Raw genomic sequence first — 16,748 nt, forward strand, 5'->3', positions numbered from 1 at the left:
GTAATTTATAAATATCAACAGAGATGTGAGAGAGGCCAGCATTCCAAGCACTGCAAATGGGGAGCTGGCATTTATGTTTTCTCTGGTGGGCAAATGGCCATCCCTGTTCCTGGAATGTTAGTTAATGTGGGATGTAGTTGCCTTTGGATACAACTTGAGGGGTTGGGTGGCAAAGGGTGTTGTGAGTTACAGCAAGGTCTTTTATCTGAGGATACAGCCTCTGATTTCAACCTTTGACCTCTCCTGAATCTGGGGTGGGGGAAGAGTTCAGCAGATGGTTTTAAAAGCTGAGCAGGTCACTGCCAGGGGAGCCAGAAACCGGAGAGCCATGGGGAGGAGAGTCCCAGTGGTACCCGCCGAAGAGACAGCATCCCACTGAACAGTGGTCAGTGAATTTGTATGTATGTATGAATGTATGGTGTGCGGTGGCTTGCTTGGGTTGAGGGAAACCAAGGGATTCCTTGTATAGACAGGTGAAGCTGCATTAGACTTGGGTTTGATTTGTCATGGTGCTGTCATTTAACAACAAAAAATTACACCCAACCAAATAAAACAAATGTAGAAAGTAATTGTATAGTCTAAGAATAGTCCCCAGTTGATTTAATTACAGAATGGAGGACTGTGATTGTATATGTTGGTTCCAAAAAGAAAAATGTTCAATAAATTAAGAAGATGGTAATATCAACAAGATTGAGATGTAAGGGCCTTGATTGTGCAAGAGACCTGAAATTTCTTTATTTTGAAGTTGTTGATAGTGGCCTTACCTAGTTTCCTAAACAGGAGGAAAAAATAGTGGATAATGAGTATCCAGATGTGATCAATGAATAAGTAGGTCTAAAAAAGTAAAAGGAGTAAAGCAGGAAGCCTATAGGGAATGGTGGGTGGAGAAATTGGAATTCCAGACATGTATAACTTCATAAAAAAGGAAACGTTAGTAAAAGGAAAGAGCCTACCAGTGAATTTGAGTCAGGCCATGTCTATACAAAGGCAATTTTCTCATGCTTTTCGTCTGCTCCAGTAAAAGGTGAATTAAGAGGTAGACGTTTTAGTGCTTTCTGGGTAAAGGAAAGAGAAGCTATCAAGCATGAGGTGAGATGGGGTCATTTCAAAGAGCTGACAAATGAAATTACATGCACAATGCAACTAGAGAACAACAAATGAACTGTAATGCCTCCATTCATTTAAATAAGACCTGGAAAATTACAGGTCTGTAATTTTATTTCAGTGGTGTAGCAGGGCCTGAACAACATTGAGGGGAAGAAAAACACAAATGTGGTAAGGGTAAGTGGGGGTACTGATGTAAGAAAACAGGGGCTTCCAGGAGGAAATCAAACAGTTTAGAGAACAGTTATTAAAAAGGAAAATCAAAATGCAAAAGTTTTCCTTGAAGTGGATATTGGAGAAGGAGCTGCTGCGATGCCACGTGGAAATTAAGAACAAACCTGTAGACGATGAGGGCTGGTGCTGAGGAACTTTAAGGTGACAAGGACATGGCTGAGAGGGTGGTAACTGAAAGGGGTAATGTCACATGAGAGGATGGTCCTGTGCCCTCCTTAGTGCTGCTGTCCCCACAAACCACAGGTGTGCCACAGGAGGAGTGGGGGAGAGTGTCAGTGTATCCCATTACTGTTTATTGCTCAGGCTATTAAACTGTTAAAATAGTCGCTAAAGTTCAGTTCCTCCAGGCCAGCCTCTGGAAGACTTGTTTTCCAGTCAGGGAAGTAAAAGTCAGTTTATATGATTTTTATTTCCTAGTGTACACTACGTTTTCATTTATCTTCAGTTCCTCTCTTTGGTTTTCTGTATTACGTAAGAAATTGCCTTGCGAAAGAAAAGCTGGACAAGGAAACCGAGACCATAATCTGATTTTATGCTAATGTCTTCTTAATAAATCTCCCATTAAACAGAAAATGAGATGCAGTGAACAAATATATTCATCGTATGAGACTTTTAAAGGTGGTGCACAATTAGTCAAGGTTTTACAAGAGAAATGAATTGGTGGCAATAAAAAAATGACCTTTCTTGTTAATCCCTGAAAATATATTGGAAGTTCAGGCTCAACCTTTTTAAAGGGCTGCCAAAAGATATGTGAATTTGAGGTGCCCGAGAAGTTTTGCATATTCTAAACTTTGGTAGACTGTGAATACCAAACATAATGTTAAATAAGTGAACATGTCCTCACAATGCTCACCCCTTAATCAATTTTACTTTGCCTGATTTCAAAGGCACTAGGATATGTCAATGTTTTTTTGTGAGCTTGGTATTCTGTAATATTTGAATAGTTTAAATTGGGTAGAATAAGCATAGATGAAAGAAACAGTGCAATGAAATGCAAATATGATAAGTAATAAAAGCTCTTAAACATCTTGTCAGTGGACAGTCATTCCAACATCACCACTATTACTCTTTAATTTAGGTTTCCTTTTAAAATCCCACCTATGGTAGCAAAGAATAGTTAATTTTAAAAGACAATTATTCTTCCTATGGTAAAACTTTAATGATGAGGGATGGTGGCACCAGAATAACTTGTTCCGTATATTCTGAATTCCAGTAATGGGAAAATAATGTTCCATGAATTTCCATGAGACTATTTTATTACTTAATATCAGAACAGGAGAAACTTTGCAAGTGCCATCTGTTTTGCTGCTGAAATTGTACCATAGCATCCCTCATCGTGTAACAGGACATTTTCATTATTATTTATTATTTTGCTGTGGTAAAAGACTTCTTAGTTGGCCTTCTCTTGGTATAGCAATGAAATCTCAGAAAACCCAGCAACTTGCCACCCTGGATTTCATCCGGGTAGAAATTAAAGACTGGATATATTAAATAGGAGCTTTTTGGACCAATATTTTCTCCAGTACAATTGGGGTTTGTTCATCTGCTTTGGACAGGGGTTTAGGGCCATAGGAGTTTTCCTGTATGTTAAAAGTTGAGTAGTTCTTACCTGTGCATTTGCCAGGAAGTCCTTGGAGCAACAGCTGTAAAAGCAGAAGAAAGAAAGCATGAAGTCAGGAGTATATCATCATATACCTATATCTATACATCACCTGCTTAAAATACTGTTTGTTTTTTTTATTTCTATATGGTTCCAGTAGTGTCCCCCTACTTACAGTTTGGTCCCAAACTACATCTCTCAAGAGGCAATGCACTTTCAGATAGATGCAAATTGCATTGAACTTTTCTTAAGGTTCTGGGATTTTTCTCCTCTCTTTTTGCAAGATAAGCAAAGGTCCCTCTCTCCCCAGTTAGCTGACTATTGCCTCTATGGTTCAGCAAAATGTGTCCAGCTGATTATCTGTACTTGCTCCTTCCTGTTAGCTCTGATGATGCCTTTTCCTCTCAGCTTCACTTGCTTCTGAGTTTGCAGTATATGAAGGTAATAAATCACCTTTTATTCACAAAGATGCAGGTGCACCTACCTGGCACTCCTTGCTGTGGTACCTCCTCCTCTCTGGTTTAATGCCTTGACCTTGACAGGAGGCTTATGGACTAACTCCTGAGAGGTGGTGCTTTTCCTTTTACCATCATTTTATTTTAATGGCCAGAGAAAATGGGAAGAATGCAAGTGAGTGAATGCCGTCTTTGATCTGTGTTGCTCCTGAGCATAATCTGCTAACCCGGCAGGCACCAGGCACAAGTGGAATTGCTGCCCCTAAGTAGAAAGAAACTTCAGCCTCTTTGCAAGTAGTTGTTTACACATTGCTTGTTGGCTTGACGGAAGCGAACAGCCAAGAGAGCCTTGTCCCTCTGCAGAACAGGAGAGCTGGACATGCTGTGGGGCCGTTCTGCTGTTCACATAATGGGAATTATTCTTTTAAGGAGGGATAACACAAAATCATAAGGTTTTCCACCCGCATCTGAAAAATACGGAATGAAGCATTTACCCTAAAAACACTACAACTGCATCATCTGGTTCTCTCTGGTGAGACTGTTGCAGGAGCAACCTCCAGAAGCCAACTCCTGAGGTGACAGACCGAGCTGCTGACTGAATACGGGAGAGAAGAGAAAGCAGAGGCTTTAGCTTCAGTTGTGAATGAGGTCTGTCCCTGGAGGTGGAAGCTGTGGGAGAACTTTGAAGGTGTGTATATTTAAAATACTGGTAGAAGGGTTATTGGGAGGGAAGGGTGATTTTGGTTGTGTTAGAATTGCACAACAGCAAAAGATCAAAGCTTCAAGAGTGGGTGATCCTCTGTACCTCTAAATTATTTCACTATGCTTTAAAATGATGCGTGATTACGTGATATGCATATTCTATAAAACACACATATCCTTTGCCCTGCAGGACAGCGTGAAGTGGATTTTCCTTTGAAATCTGGATTGACCATGTCTCCTCCAGTCTCTTTGGACCTGGGCTATGTACCCCCTGATGGTGGATGGGGATGGGCAGTGGTGTTCGGAGCCTCCATCTCAGTTGGGTTTGCATATACCTTTCCTAAGGCTTTCACAATCTACTTCAAAGAGCTCCAGGCTGTTTACAGCATCTCCTACAGCCAGATTGCCTGGATAACGTCCATCATGTGTGCTACCACCTACGGAGGAGGTATGTGAGGCAAGACCATGTTTTTCTTTGGAAAAGAAGAGATTGGAACCCTTGGTAGGGGAGAATATATTTCTTTAAGAAAGTTCTTGGAAAGCTGTAGCTGCAAGTTTGGCTTTCTCTTTTCTGATGATGTGCATTGGCAAAACAGAGAAAACCACTACTGTTGAGTATTTTATTGACAACATATATGATGCCATCAATTCTTGTTATTTCATCATAAATCTTATTATGTGTGGGGAGAGGCCATGGTGGTATTATTTGAGTCTTGGACAGTTATTTCAGCATATTTAGTACTGTCTTTAGTTCTGTTCCTACTCTTGGCTTTCTGTTTGAAACAAAAAATGTGTTGCTTGCATTCATGATACTGGATACTCGAACTTTGGTGAACATGCATGTAAATCTTGAGACAGGATACAAGTATGTCTTTCCCTAACTCTATTGCTAAAATTTTGCTGCAGATAATTTATTAAGGGATGATGATTGTCTCTCCTGGATTATTCTGAAAGAACAAATGTGCCCACCAGTTACTTGAAGTTAAAAGGTTCACTGGGTATTTGTACCTTGGCTGCAAAAGTTGCTGTTGCACAAAGGTGTTGTGAAGGTACTGCTTGTCCTCATAATTAAACCCTCAAGTGGATATGCTAAGGGATATTTCCCTCAGATACTGATGACAGGTTTCGGCCACTTTGGTCTGAGAAGCTGGTGTGTATCTTGCTGTTAATGGTTAGTAGAGGACCGTCTTGCTTTTAGGTTATGATGCTTGTGAGTTTGGGGGTTATTTCTGGGCTCTTAGCTGGCTCTTAGATCCTCTTAGCTTGTTTTGCAAGGGTGAAAGGTAAAAGGATTAACACTTAAAAGAAAACAAGAGCAGCCACACCAAATCACATCTACCCAAACCTGTATTCTTCCTCAAATGAGGTCACGGACACACACTTTGGGGAAGACTATTACAACAAAATTGTAGCTGGAGGGATTCTCAGTATCCCCTTGCTTTCAGGACAGTGCAGTTTGGAGGCTTCTTGGGTCACGTACTATAGACACCGGGGTGCACCCTGTGTACAGAAGTCATGCACACTCATCTCGTGTATTTTAGGAGCTGGTTTTACATGGTAATAAAAAGAGAGATTTTGTCATTGATATGGATGGATTAAGTTTAAAGGGGAAAATTTCTGTAGAGCTCATCTGGCACTTGGGGACAGTGATACACATTGCTGTGTCAGTGCTGCGAGCAATACCTGTTACTCTGTGGACAACCTGTGTCTACTCCTTTGACAACTCATGCCATGTGTTATTAAGTGTGCGATTCCCAAGATAACAGCATGCCTTGGAAAGCTGGCACAGGAGCAAGCGACTTTGACTTACTGATTTGAATCCAGCCCTTGTCAAGGTACATTGAATGGGTCTCAGCCCATTCCCAGTGGGCTGGTGCCGTTGTTGCTAACCCACCAGGGTTGATTGGCATGCTCAGGGTTTGGGATGTATGTGACTAGAAAGAGCTTTTTCACATCTGGCTGTGAGGCCAGGCAGCCAGGACACTTTGCTGAGTTCTTTAGGCTATTGTCTCCACTGCACGTGGACAGAAAGGTTCAGTTCCAGGGTTATTAAATCAGCAGCTATATTGATCACCTGTGTCCCCTTGAAACAGTGAATGCATATCTTCTGGCTGCTGTTTGGCTCTGGTGGTTTCATGCACTGAGAAGGGCTAACAGTCTGGGCGAGAGACTGAGGGCAGGTTCAGGCTGTGGGCACTGTCAGAGGGCTCATTTTTCATTTCCTCAGTGTGGCTCTTAAGGGCCCTCTGAAAATTGGATGTCTGAAACTGAGCATTGAACGTTAGACAGGTTGAGTTGACTGGTTGAGATTTCTGGCTTTTCATTTTCCACATTCCCTGAGCTAGGGCCCTCAACACCTGATGAAGATGCAGGGGAGAGTATGTCAAAGAGAACTGCTGTCAGTGATCTTGATGGGAGTAGAGGCCATTACGGAATAAACCCTGTGGTTTTCTTCATTGATCTTTACATACAGACTTTTATGAAGCCTTATTGCTGCAGAGGTATCATTAAAACTACGGTACATGCTAACAACAGGAGGGTGTCAGCATAAAGAGGAAAATACAAGATGCTGTGAAGCAAGATGACTTTTCCTTTGCAGCATTGCATTTACCTTTACATAGACTTTGAGCGAAGAACTCAGTGCTGGCAGGAGGGTCCTGTCCCTCCTTGTCTGGTGTTTTCACAAACATTGCTGCAAGAGCCCCTTTCCTCTCTGGGGTCTGTCCTGTGGTCTTGTAGCTGTTGTTTTTCACCTTAGTTTTTACCCATTGTAGTATCTGGGTTTAAAAAAGAAACCAAAATCCCAAAGTATGAAACAAATAAATCTTGGATACAATAAAAAAGTCTTGGAAAGCATCCCTGTGCAGTAATTGCAGTCTTCTAGAATTAAGGAAGATCAATTACCTCCTCTGTGCAAACAATTAATAATTCTAAACATTTCCCTATCATGTTCCAATCTTTCACTTTTTGTTTCCAGTAAATAGTGTTGACAACTCCATAGATCTGAAAGCCACAGCACGTGAATAGTAATAGAAGAGGGACTGGCAGTAACAGATTTAGGAGTTTCATCTCAGGGAATAAATATCTTTGAGTGCATAAGTAATTGAATACTCAGTTTGATCTTCCTTTCAGCTACACCAGCATAAGTCTAGAGCAATTCTGTAGCATCCAGGGAAGCTGCACGTTGTATTTGAGGGAGGAGGAAAGCACCAGCAGAGCCTGCTCAGAGTGGTTGAGGGCATGCAAGGGATGGATCCTTTTGGGGAGAATTATACCTTTAAACCCCAACTTTAGTATTACGATATTCAGAAATGCTACAGCTAACTACATGAGTAGTCATTTGGGACAGCATGTGTTTCTTTGCACTAGACTAATTAAAACAAAAAGCTTCAACAAACACTGAATATCATTAGGGGATGAAACTGTGGCTGTTCTGAAGTCAGCAGGCACCTTGCTGTCACCTTTAGTGGAGCCAGGATTTCACCTTTCAGCTTCAGCGGTTGATCTGCTGATCTATAGCAGTAGGAACCTGGCAAACCTGCAAATTTCAGCCCCAAGCGTGGCATTTGGGAAAGGCAGACTGGAAACAGATGAGATTTTAGTAATGAGATTTTTACAGACACAGAATTCTGTGTCTGTAAACTCTTGGTTTCACAAAGGTCTCCAGGAATGTTAAGTGATGGAGTGCCCTATAAACACAACCTAGATAATAGGTGCATCCTTGAAGCCTGTCTTATGAGGAGTCATTTCTGTGGCACTTAGGGGGCTCTTGGGAAGGTCAGTCTGTAAAGCCGGGATTACAGCAAGCCTGAGCAAACACTACACTTGGACCGAAAGTCTCCTCTTTTTGATCTTGTGGGCTAACATGGATGTACAGTGTCAATAGTTCAACAAGCTCCTAAAGAACAATCTGTGTAAGAACTTGAAAGTTAATACTAAAGCATCGTGCTTGATCTGCTAGACAACAGTCAGCCAGAAGGGCAAAGCAACACAGAAAAAGCAGACACAGGAGCCTGTCTGGGTTTACCTAGAATAATTCTGTGTATTACATCACCCCGTGTTAAGGGTACAGAGGGCTGATCAGCCTCGAGTGATATTACACACAGCTATCCACACCACATGATGCATGAACTCATCTCTTCCCATGTTAGACTGTGTGGTTGCTTCCTTTCTAGTACGTTACCATCACTTTGTATCTTCCTAAGCAAAGGGATGCACAGGATCACATGAAAATAATTACTTGAGGTAAAACTAGGATTATGCAGTGACTCTAAACTGGCTGAAAGTACAGAGAACATGCTCTGGGGTGGAGAAAGCTGCTGTCTCTGTTGCTGGTTTAACCTGATATCCTTAGTGGGATCAGCTACCCTGTGACAGGATGGGGGATCTGGAGGGTGGTACGTGTGTGACAGTTTCTGTTTACCAGGACTTCCCATCGTTGACAGGGCAGAAATGTAGGTTATTTATTTTTAGTGTGCTTTTGCTTCAAAATAAGAACAAGCAGGCGAAGTAGTAAGACAAACTGGAATAAGATGGGATATAGTACTGATGTTATACTGATGTTACTTTGACAACACTAAAGTGCCTTTATGCACTACATATTTACCTTGAGTGAAAAGGTATGAGCCTGTTATCCTGCAAAGAAGCCTCACAACAAGGAAAACAAGGCTTGAGTGTTTTCTCCCACCCCCTGGAAGTGAAGAACCAGGGGGTGGAAAGGCGTAGGTTCCCTCTGCACACAGTCATCTCCAGTAGAGTCCCCTTTCGTTTTGGTACAAATGAAAGAGCAACCTGCTTTGCTCTGGCTAATGTGTAATTACACCTTCAACACAACCTTATGCCCCAACCTTTTGTTTGCCTGTGTTTGTGTGCACAGGCTGAAATGCCACCAGGCTCTGCATTCAGCTGTGTTTGGAACAAACCACAGTATTTGTCCTAATTTTCAACCATTCTCGTCTTGGCATAGCCAGACTTCTGCCATAAAAGCTAATAGCTAAATTCTGGATGCATCTTTGAGTACTTCAACAGACTTGTTTTTCCCTTCCTATGCAGTCGTTTTCCAAGTATAACAGAGGAAGATCCTACTGGGATTAAAATGTAAATGAGATGAAGATGCAATAGCAAAGGAATAATTTGTTTTAATTCCCCAGTGAAAATGTTCTAGTTATTAGATTTAGATTAACTGTGGCCATCTCTTTCCTAACAAAAATGTTTTGGTTTGGGCTGCTGATTAAACTCCTGCAACAGGGGAAGAACAGCAGAACTGATGTCACTGCTCAGTTTATTTTACCACCTCCAGGAAAGCAGCACATCCAGCAGCAATGCTGCATGCACCTGGTTAGTTTGATGGTGTGGATGCAGAGCTGGAGCCATCCGAGAGGTCTGTTGGCTCTGGAGAGATTATTTCGTGTTGTATGAGCCCCTCTGCCTGGCCTCTATGCTATTAATACTGGGGTTTAGCAAAAAGCAAGCTGGACATTTCATAACTTTCTGTTTTAACCTCTCCTTGACCCCCTTGTAAAACATTACTCTCTGGAATGCAAAGCCACAAGGCTCTACCGGCATCCCGGGTGGTTTTGAGCAGTGCCAGCACCGACGTCCCTTGACTCCACATGGTGCCAGGGACACATGGAGCTGGTGACTGCCCACAGCAGAGCATCTTACATAGTGGTAAAGAGGTTGTATAGAAATTAAAGTTCCCCCTTAACTAGCCATAGAGATGTAAAGGGATGCAGGTAGATGAGGCTTGACCCACATGCCCTATTTGGGCCATGTGTAGGTACTGCATTGGTGGGGTGCTGCCCACATCCTTCCTGCTGCTCAGTGCTCTGAGAGCTGCTGGGCAGGGTGAAGTTCCCTTTAATTAAAACCTTGAGAATGAAAATATTAGTGGTAAATCCATGAATGCTGGAGGTCTTGGGCTAAACACTGAGGAATGTGTTGTATCAGCCTGGTTATGCTCAGTGGTGAGGAGAATGCAAAGGTATGAGGGCAATTCTGTGTTTGCCAGAGAGGGTACTATTCATCTCTCCAGAGGCCTGTGTTTTGTGATTGCATCTGGTTGGGGTCCAGAGCCAAGAGTTTTACTGAATTGAGACCTTTTCCCAGGTAATAATCTATATTATTATGGATTGATCCCTTGGAAAAAGTTAAGAATATTATTGGGAAAATAAATGTGTGGGCCTATTTTCAGAGGCCTGGGATATCCGTCTCCTAAAAGGAGAGTAATGGCATCACGTCCGGGGCCACGGCATTCAGCCCTTTGGTTTTGTGGACAATTGCTGCTTATAATCTCATTCATTAATTCAGAAGCTCCATTTTAACTGTGGTTATGGATTGTGTTTTGCTGCTGATGCATTTTATGGGCAAATGGAAAATGACAGTGGAATAATTTTAAGAAATGAAGGTGTGCCATGGAAGTGAGGATTGCAGGCCTTTTAAAGCAGCACAGAGTTACCTGTTTAGGTGCTTATTTATCAGACACTGTTTTCATGCAGCAGAGCTAGGTATGGATTTATTTATTTAACGTGGAAGCAATCTCTAAAGCCTTTAATCGACTTCCGAAGACTCAATGAAGGAAAAACTGTTGGGGTTATGGAGTTGTAGCTCCTACCTTTGGCTGTAATAAAATGCCTTGCATAAAGGCTTTGAACAAAATTCTTTCCAAATACCAAAGTGGTGCACTTGAGAATAAATAGAAATGCTTTCCATTCTCATGTGAGCCCATTTCTTTCCTTTCTTTTTCTTTTCCAGGAAAAGAAAAAGCACTCAAGTTGCCAACACTTGTAATTGTTTTTTGTGACCTTATGTTGTTCCCTGTGAGGGTGCTGAGGCGCTGGTACAGGTTGCCCAGAGAAACTGTGGCTGCCCCATCCCTGGCAGTGTTCAAGGCCAGGTTGGACAGGGCTTGGAGCAACCTGGTCCAGTGGAAGGTGTCCCTTCCTGTGGCAGGGAGGTTGGAATTGGATGAGCTTTAAGGTCCCTTCAACCCAAACCATTCTAGGGTTTTAAATATTGTTCCTCAAAGCTTAGGTTTCAATAATGAATGATGTTGGTTCATTTGATTTTAAAAATCATGACTTAAAATATCTACGGGAACTGTTCTGGAAAGCTTTGCAAAGTTTGGGGAATAGGCCCTTTCCATAGAATCATAGAATTCTGTGATTCTATGGGAAGGAAGGATTCTATGAAAAGGAAGTGAAAATGGACCCTTCTGGGGGGGAGAGGAAGAGTTTGGTATTCTGCCTTGCTCCTGGCCCCTCCTCCCACTTTGCCCCTCTTCTTTTGACAGCTCTGTAGTGGAGTGCTGGGAATACACCACAATAGCAGTCACTTATTTACATGGAGCACTGCGATAGGGGAGTGAGCCATTTGGAGAAGGTATTTGCAATTTCAATCAATTTCGTTGTTGCTTGCCAGCAAATTAAAACCCTGCCCTGCAGGAAGCTCTGCTGTCTGTGGATGGGTGAGCGGAGCCTGCCCCCGGGGGAGCATTCACACAGAGGCCACTACTGTGAGATGAGCCCAATCCTCCTCACATTGCTAGTTAGTCCTTTTTGACCTAGTGAGCACAGGGTTTCTGCTGTCAGACCCACCCTCTCTGCTCTCAGGATGCTGTGCTTTGCTTGTGAGCATCCTGAGTAGCATCATGAGGGCAAAGAGTAATCATTTTCAAACATCTTTAGAAATCATTTATTTGTGCCCAATACGTTCTGCTGCAACTGGTTTCCTGCTCCGGTTTTGAGTTTGCCACCAGTCTGTGAGCACATGTACATAGAAGCTGTCATACCAAGGTTTGCTGAAGGGGTATGCTTTAATATGAGACCAAATTTAGTGTTGGAAGGAAAGGCTCATCTTCCAGTTGAGGTTGTGGCTGCTTCTTCATCCCTCTGCTCTTGGGTGTTTCCATCTGTCCTCCCCACCTTCCACACTGCTGCTGAGGATGTGCTCAAGTTCAGTCTCTGGTGTGTTTATGTAGAATTTGGTCTGAGCTGTTATTTTTGGGGGGCAGAACACAGAAACCAGCCTCTGAAACAAACTTTATTCCCGTTTATGAGGAAAAACTCCACTAATCCAAACCCTCATCCCTCTGTAGTAAAATAGAGCGAAACAGCCCTGTCCCCTGGGCTTATCCCCTTGTTCAGCTGCAGGCAGGGCTTTCATGCTGGAGAGACTTTAATTGTCTCCTGTGATGGCAGACTGCCCACCACTGCACTCTGCTCCTTTGGGTGTGCAAGACTACATTGTAGAGGCGATGCAGTAAAAGCAGGTATCCTCATGGCCTATAAAGTGGGTCTGGGCTGTATGAAAACAAAACTCTCCAGGTCATCCTGGAGCCCTTCCACCTGAGAGTAAAGGCCTTCTGGTCATTGTAAGTTTACTCAGTTTTATAGGAAGAAAGAAATAGTAGTAATAAAACATCCTACAGACCTGTTGTAAGGGCATCTTTAAAGCTCTAGGTTGATTGTGCCAGGAAAACTACTGAGTAAGGCAGTGATTTTTTTCTTTTTTTTCCCATTCCTCTTCATTATTGCTTAATTATGTATGTAGAAAAATAGGATTTACAGTAATGCAGTGTCTGTTTTGAGAGTGTTGGAGGGAGGATGGAAATAGGGGGGAGCAGAGCTCCTTCTTTCATCACAGATTGACATGGTTGTACGTGAACCAAAAGTGGTGCCACTGTTAAAATTTTGTTAGTTCAAGATTAGAGAAGAAACACCAGCCAGGAGCAGCAAGCTTTGTCCCCCATTCTTTGGGGAGGGAAGAGCTGTGTACAGGCCCAGAAAGGTGTGAGATGGGATAGCGGCCAAACCTCACAGAGACCCTCATGAGCAGGGATTTGCTCTTCCTGGACTGCCTGGGAAGGGCTCCCAGCCATTCCCATGCAGAGGACTCCATCTCAGGCAGGGGGATTCCACAGCCCCTTTTTCATTGCTGCATGGTTGGTGTTCTACTCATATAGAAGAGGAGGAAATAAAAATGTGAACAGCAACAGAACTTAAATGCAGATTTTAAACCCAGCTCATTTCCACACACTGAACTACTGTGACTTGGGGGTTTTGAGTGTTGTCTTTTTTGGGAGGAAAATCAAAAAAAGGCTGAATGCAGCTTTATAGGAGATTGGGGAGAGTTGGTCTGAGCCTGAACATGCAGAGAAGCCAAGGGAGAAAGGGAAGCTCTGCTCAGGGGAACTGGAAAGAAACTGCTGTATTTGCAATGCAGGCAGCGTGATTATTTGCAGGCAAAAATGGGGTTTGCCAAATTGATTTGTGAAATTTGCCCAAATCATTCCCCAGTCTTCCTGGTTACACATAGAGGAAAGAAGGTCTCTTCTGGGAGGTGACAGGGTGCTGACACTCACCTAATGGCTCCATACGAATGTCCCCAAAATTGGAGCTGGAAAGGCATGAGGCCGAGTTCCTCCAAGACCCAGGGGCTGTTACTTAAGCCAGGAGGAGGCAGGGTTGAGTAAGAGGCATGTCTCCAGCGAAACTGCAACTTTCCAGCAAGGGCAAACATTGCTATCGCTTCCTGAAACAGACTTCGACCCAAAACCTGGAATATACACGGAATGGGTGAACATAACCAGTGGGTGGATGACCGTGAGTCTGCAGTGGTGTGGAGGTACGGGAGCAGAGGGCAGCCGGAGACTTTGTAAGGAGGAGAATGGAGCTGGGATGTTGGTGGGAACACAGGGGAGGGAAAGGAATTACTGCGGCTGCCTCCCGAGTGCCTTGGCTTGGGGAAGTTGGGGGTGTCAGGAAAAGCGGGAGGGGAAAGGAACAAGCAGGAAGGCGTGTAGAGCCCAGCGGGGGGCCGGGGCAGGCTGGTCCCGTGTGGGGCGGTGCAGGGAGCTCGCCCGCCCTGTCCTGACCATCCTGTTCCCTTCCAATTTAGTCCCGTCAGCCACAGGGGGCTTCGTGTCCGTGCTGTACTCCGCAGGTGGGTGCTGCCGCGTTGGGGTACGGGATCCATGCCTGTCCGGAGCTCCAGCCCAGCCTGGCTTGGGGCTGGGGACATGCACGGATGGGGTAGTGCACTGGTTCTAGTTCACCTTCACTGTGCATATCTGGGGCCATCCCGCTCTCCCGCAAGCCCCAGTATGGATGTAGGAGGCTCTATGTCATATAACTGGTATATTCACTTCATCTCTGAAATAATAAGACATAGGACAAGAGGTAGCAGCCTCAAGCTGCACCAGGGGAGGTTTAACTTGGATATTAGGAAAAATTTCTTTACCAAAAGGGTGGCCAGGTTTTGGAATAGGGAATCACGATCCCTGGGAGTGTTCAAAAACCATGTAGATGAGATCCATAGTGACAGGGTTTAGTGGTGGTCTTGGGAGTCCTGGGGTAAAGATTGGACTCGATGATCTTAAAGGTCTTTTCCAAACTAGCTGATTCTGTGATTCTCAGATTCACATTAAAGACGTGAAGCAGCAGCATCGCAGCTTCAATCCGGTTATTTATTTCTAACGTCTCACCCCTGCCATTCTGTTTTCCCATTTAACATGAAGATACCAGTTATATGGAATAGACTGGGGGTCCAGGACTGACTCTCCACCTTTGCACCTTGTGTTTCAGGCTTTCTGAGGAGCCATGCCACCCACTGCTAACACAAGGCGAGTCTCCAGCCCACCGGATGGTGGCTGGGGCTGGGTGGTGGTCTTTGGTGCTTTCGTGTCTATCGGCTTTGCGTACGCATTCCCCAAAGGCGTAGCCATCTTCTTCAAAGAAATCCAGGATTTCTTTGGCACGTCCTATAGCGAGGTCGCATGGGTCTCCTCCATCATGTTGGCCACGACATACGGTGCCGGTGAGTAAACCTGCACCAGCGCCTGCTGCGCTGTGCATTGGAAGGGCAGAAATAAGCCAGAAATCCGAGCTTCGGGACAGGGCAGAGGGACATCTGCAGGGATGCTATCAACAGGTTCATTTTATGATCATGTTTCCAATGTTCTGTAGGGAAATGAGTCATATGCGGAGCCTAAAGGGGTTGAGGGGAAGTTTTTCAGAGGTAAATTGGTGTTGGTTGGGGTTTTCAAACATGTCTGGTGCCTACCTTATATATTACTGGGTTCAGGCATCTTTTGACTTCTCTGGGTGCCTTTTGGCTCTTTGGAGGTTTCTAAATGCCTTGGAAAATGTGGTCCATGAGCAGTTTGGTGTTGACATTCCCTTTATTTCCGGTTGGGGTTGCAGCACCTTTGCTGCTTTCCAAAATACTGCTTATTTCATTAATATGGGCACAGAGGCCTTTATAAAGCCTCTGCGCACCCAGAGGCCTGACCCTGGTGTGTTGCTGATGGTAGCAGTGAGCTCTCCTGCTCAGAAATCAAAAAAGCTTTCCATGGGCATCAGTGAAAACACCCTGAGAATAAGCTGGTGTGCAATAGTTGGGTCTGGGTTTCAGCCAAAGGCGAGTGTGGAGTGGAGCAATAAATGAAGTAGCTGCTCATTTTTTGTGGCAGCTTATAACTACAGCAGTGAAATCGCCAGAGTCCATTATTCTTATCGGTTGCAAAGCAGTGCATAGGGCTCTGCTGTTCTTAAAATGATTCTGATAGCACTTTCATGGCTAAAAACTTGGACTACCTTTGAGTCTGCGATGGGAGGTAGACGGGAACCATGTTCTGTAATTGCAGGAAACTTTATCAATATTTGTCTTGGCTATTCAGGCAATTCTGAAAATATGCTGTTTCTTAAAAACAGGGATTTTTTTTGTTTTGTTAATAATGCATTGTAGTGGTTTTTGGAGAGCACAGCTGGTAATGAAAGTAAAGATGCTTTGTAAAGGTTTGTAAAGGGATACTTAAATCAGAGCCTATAGTAATCCATTCTGTCATAACCCACTGCAAAGGCTTGGTCCCACTCTGCAAGGGCTGAGTTCCTGCTTGAGGGCCCACAAAGGAAGCACTTTGAGGGCAAGACCCAAACAGCTTAAGCCAGTGCCAGTGTCGCAGGCCACACTTTTGGCCTCCCTGATGGGATGCTGAGCCGAAGCCCTGGAGAGTGCTGCCTCTTGGCAACAGATTTCCACTGGGGCTTGTTATTAAATGTAGATAAAAGCACTTTTGCCTCAGCCCCATCAATGTCAATAAGCAGTCTCTAGTGAAAAGGGAACAGGCTCTGTTTAGGCTCAACAGAAGCAAGTGTGTTGTGGTGGGAGAGGGAAACACTGCTGTGGGGAGGCAGGCAAAAAGACCACTTGTCATTTAGGTTATACTTAAATGCTGTTTTTAAAGGCTGGGGTAAACTATGTGAAATGTCTCTGAAGCAGTCAGGTGGGAAAAAAAAGCGAAGCAGGCAGCCCATGCCTTTGGTGTGTTCTATTGTCTACATATGAGTGTCTAGGAAGTTGCATGGCTAATATTTGATGCCAAAAGTATGCAAATAAGTGGAGACTGGTGTAAATTTCATGGCCTGGTACTAAAGTTAGGACATCACTGGAGCAGGTGAAATGCTGCTCTGGTCACCTCTGCCTTCTCCTGTCTGCAGACTTTCCAACCCACTTTCTTCTCTTTCTCTCCAAGTTTTCAAGCCAGTGGCTCTGTACCTGGAACACTGTAGTAGACTTTTATCCTAGTCAGCTGTCTCCTGCCTTTTATCAAGGAGTTTTTAACCGTATTCTCCCTTATGCTATTACATGGTAAT

At 44.0% G+C, this 16,748-nt stretch overlaps 1 protein-coding gene across 3 annotated transcripts in view; it reads left to right on the forward strand.

Moving 5' to 3' along the window:
* The window catches only part of LOC308225216 (monocarboxylate transporter 2-like), a 46,429-nt gene that overhangs the window by 5,482 nt on the left and 24,199 nt on the right, over window positions 1-16,748 (forward strand). The window contains exons 2-3 of one of the 3 annotated variants that reach the window (XM_080625799.1): window positions 3,931-4,081; window positions 4,286-4,543. In XM_080625799.1, the coding sequence (XP_080481925.1) occupies window positions 4,327-4,543 (217 nt within the window). In that variant the 5' untranslated portion in view covers window positions 3,931-4,081; window positions 4,286-4,326. Of the gene's footprint in view, window positions 1-3,707; window positions 4,082-4,285; window positions 4,544-14,584; window positions 14,911-16,748 lie in introns of those variants that run through there. The other 2 variants (XM_080625800.1, XM_080625801.1) reach the window with 2 other exon arrangements.

Source organism: Psittacula echo (genome assembly GCF_963264785.1).
Source record: "Psittacula echo genome assembly, chromosome: 9".
NCBI lineage: Eukaryota > Metazoa > Chordata > Aves > Psittaciformes > Psittacidae > Psittacula > Psittacula echo.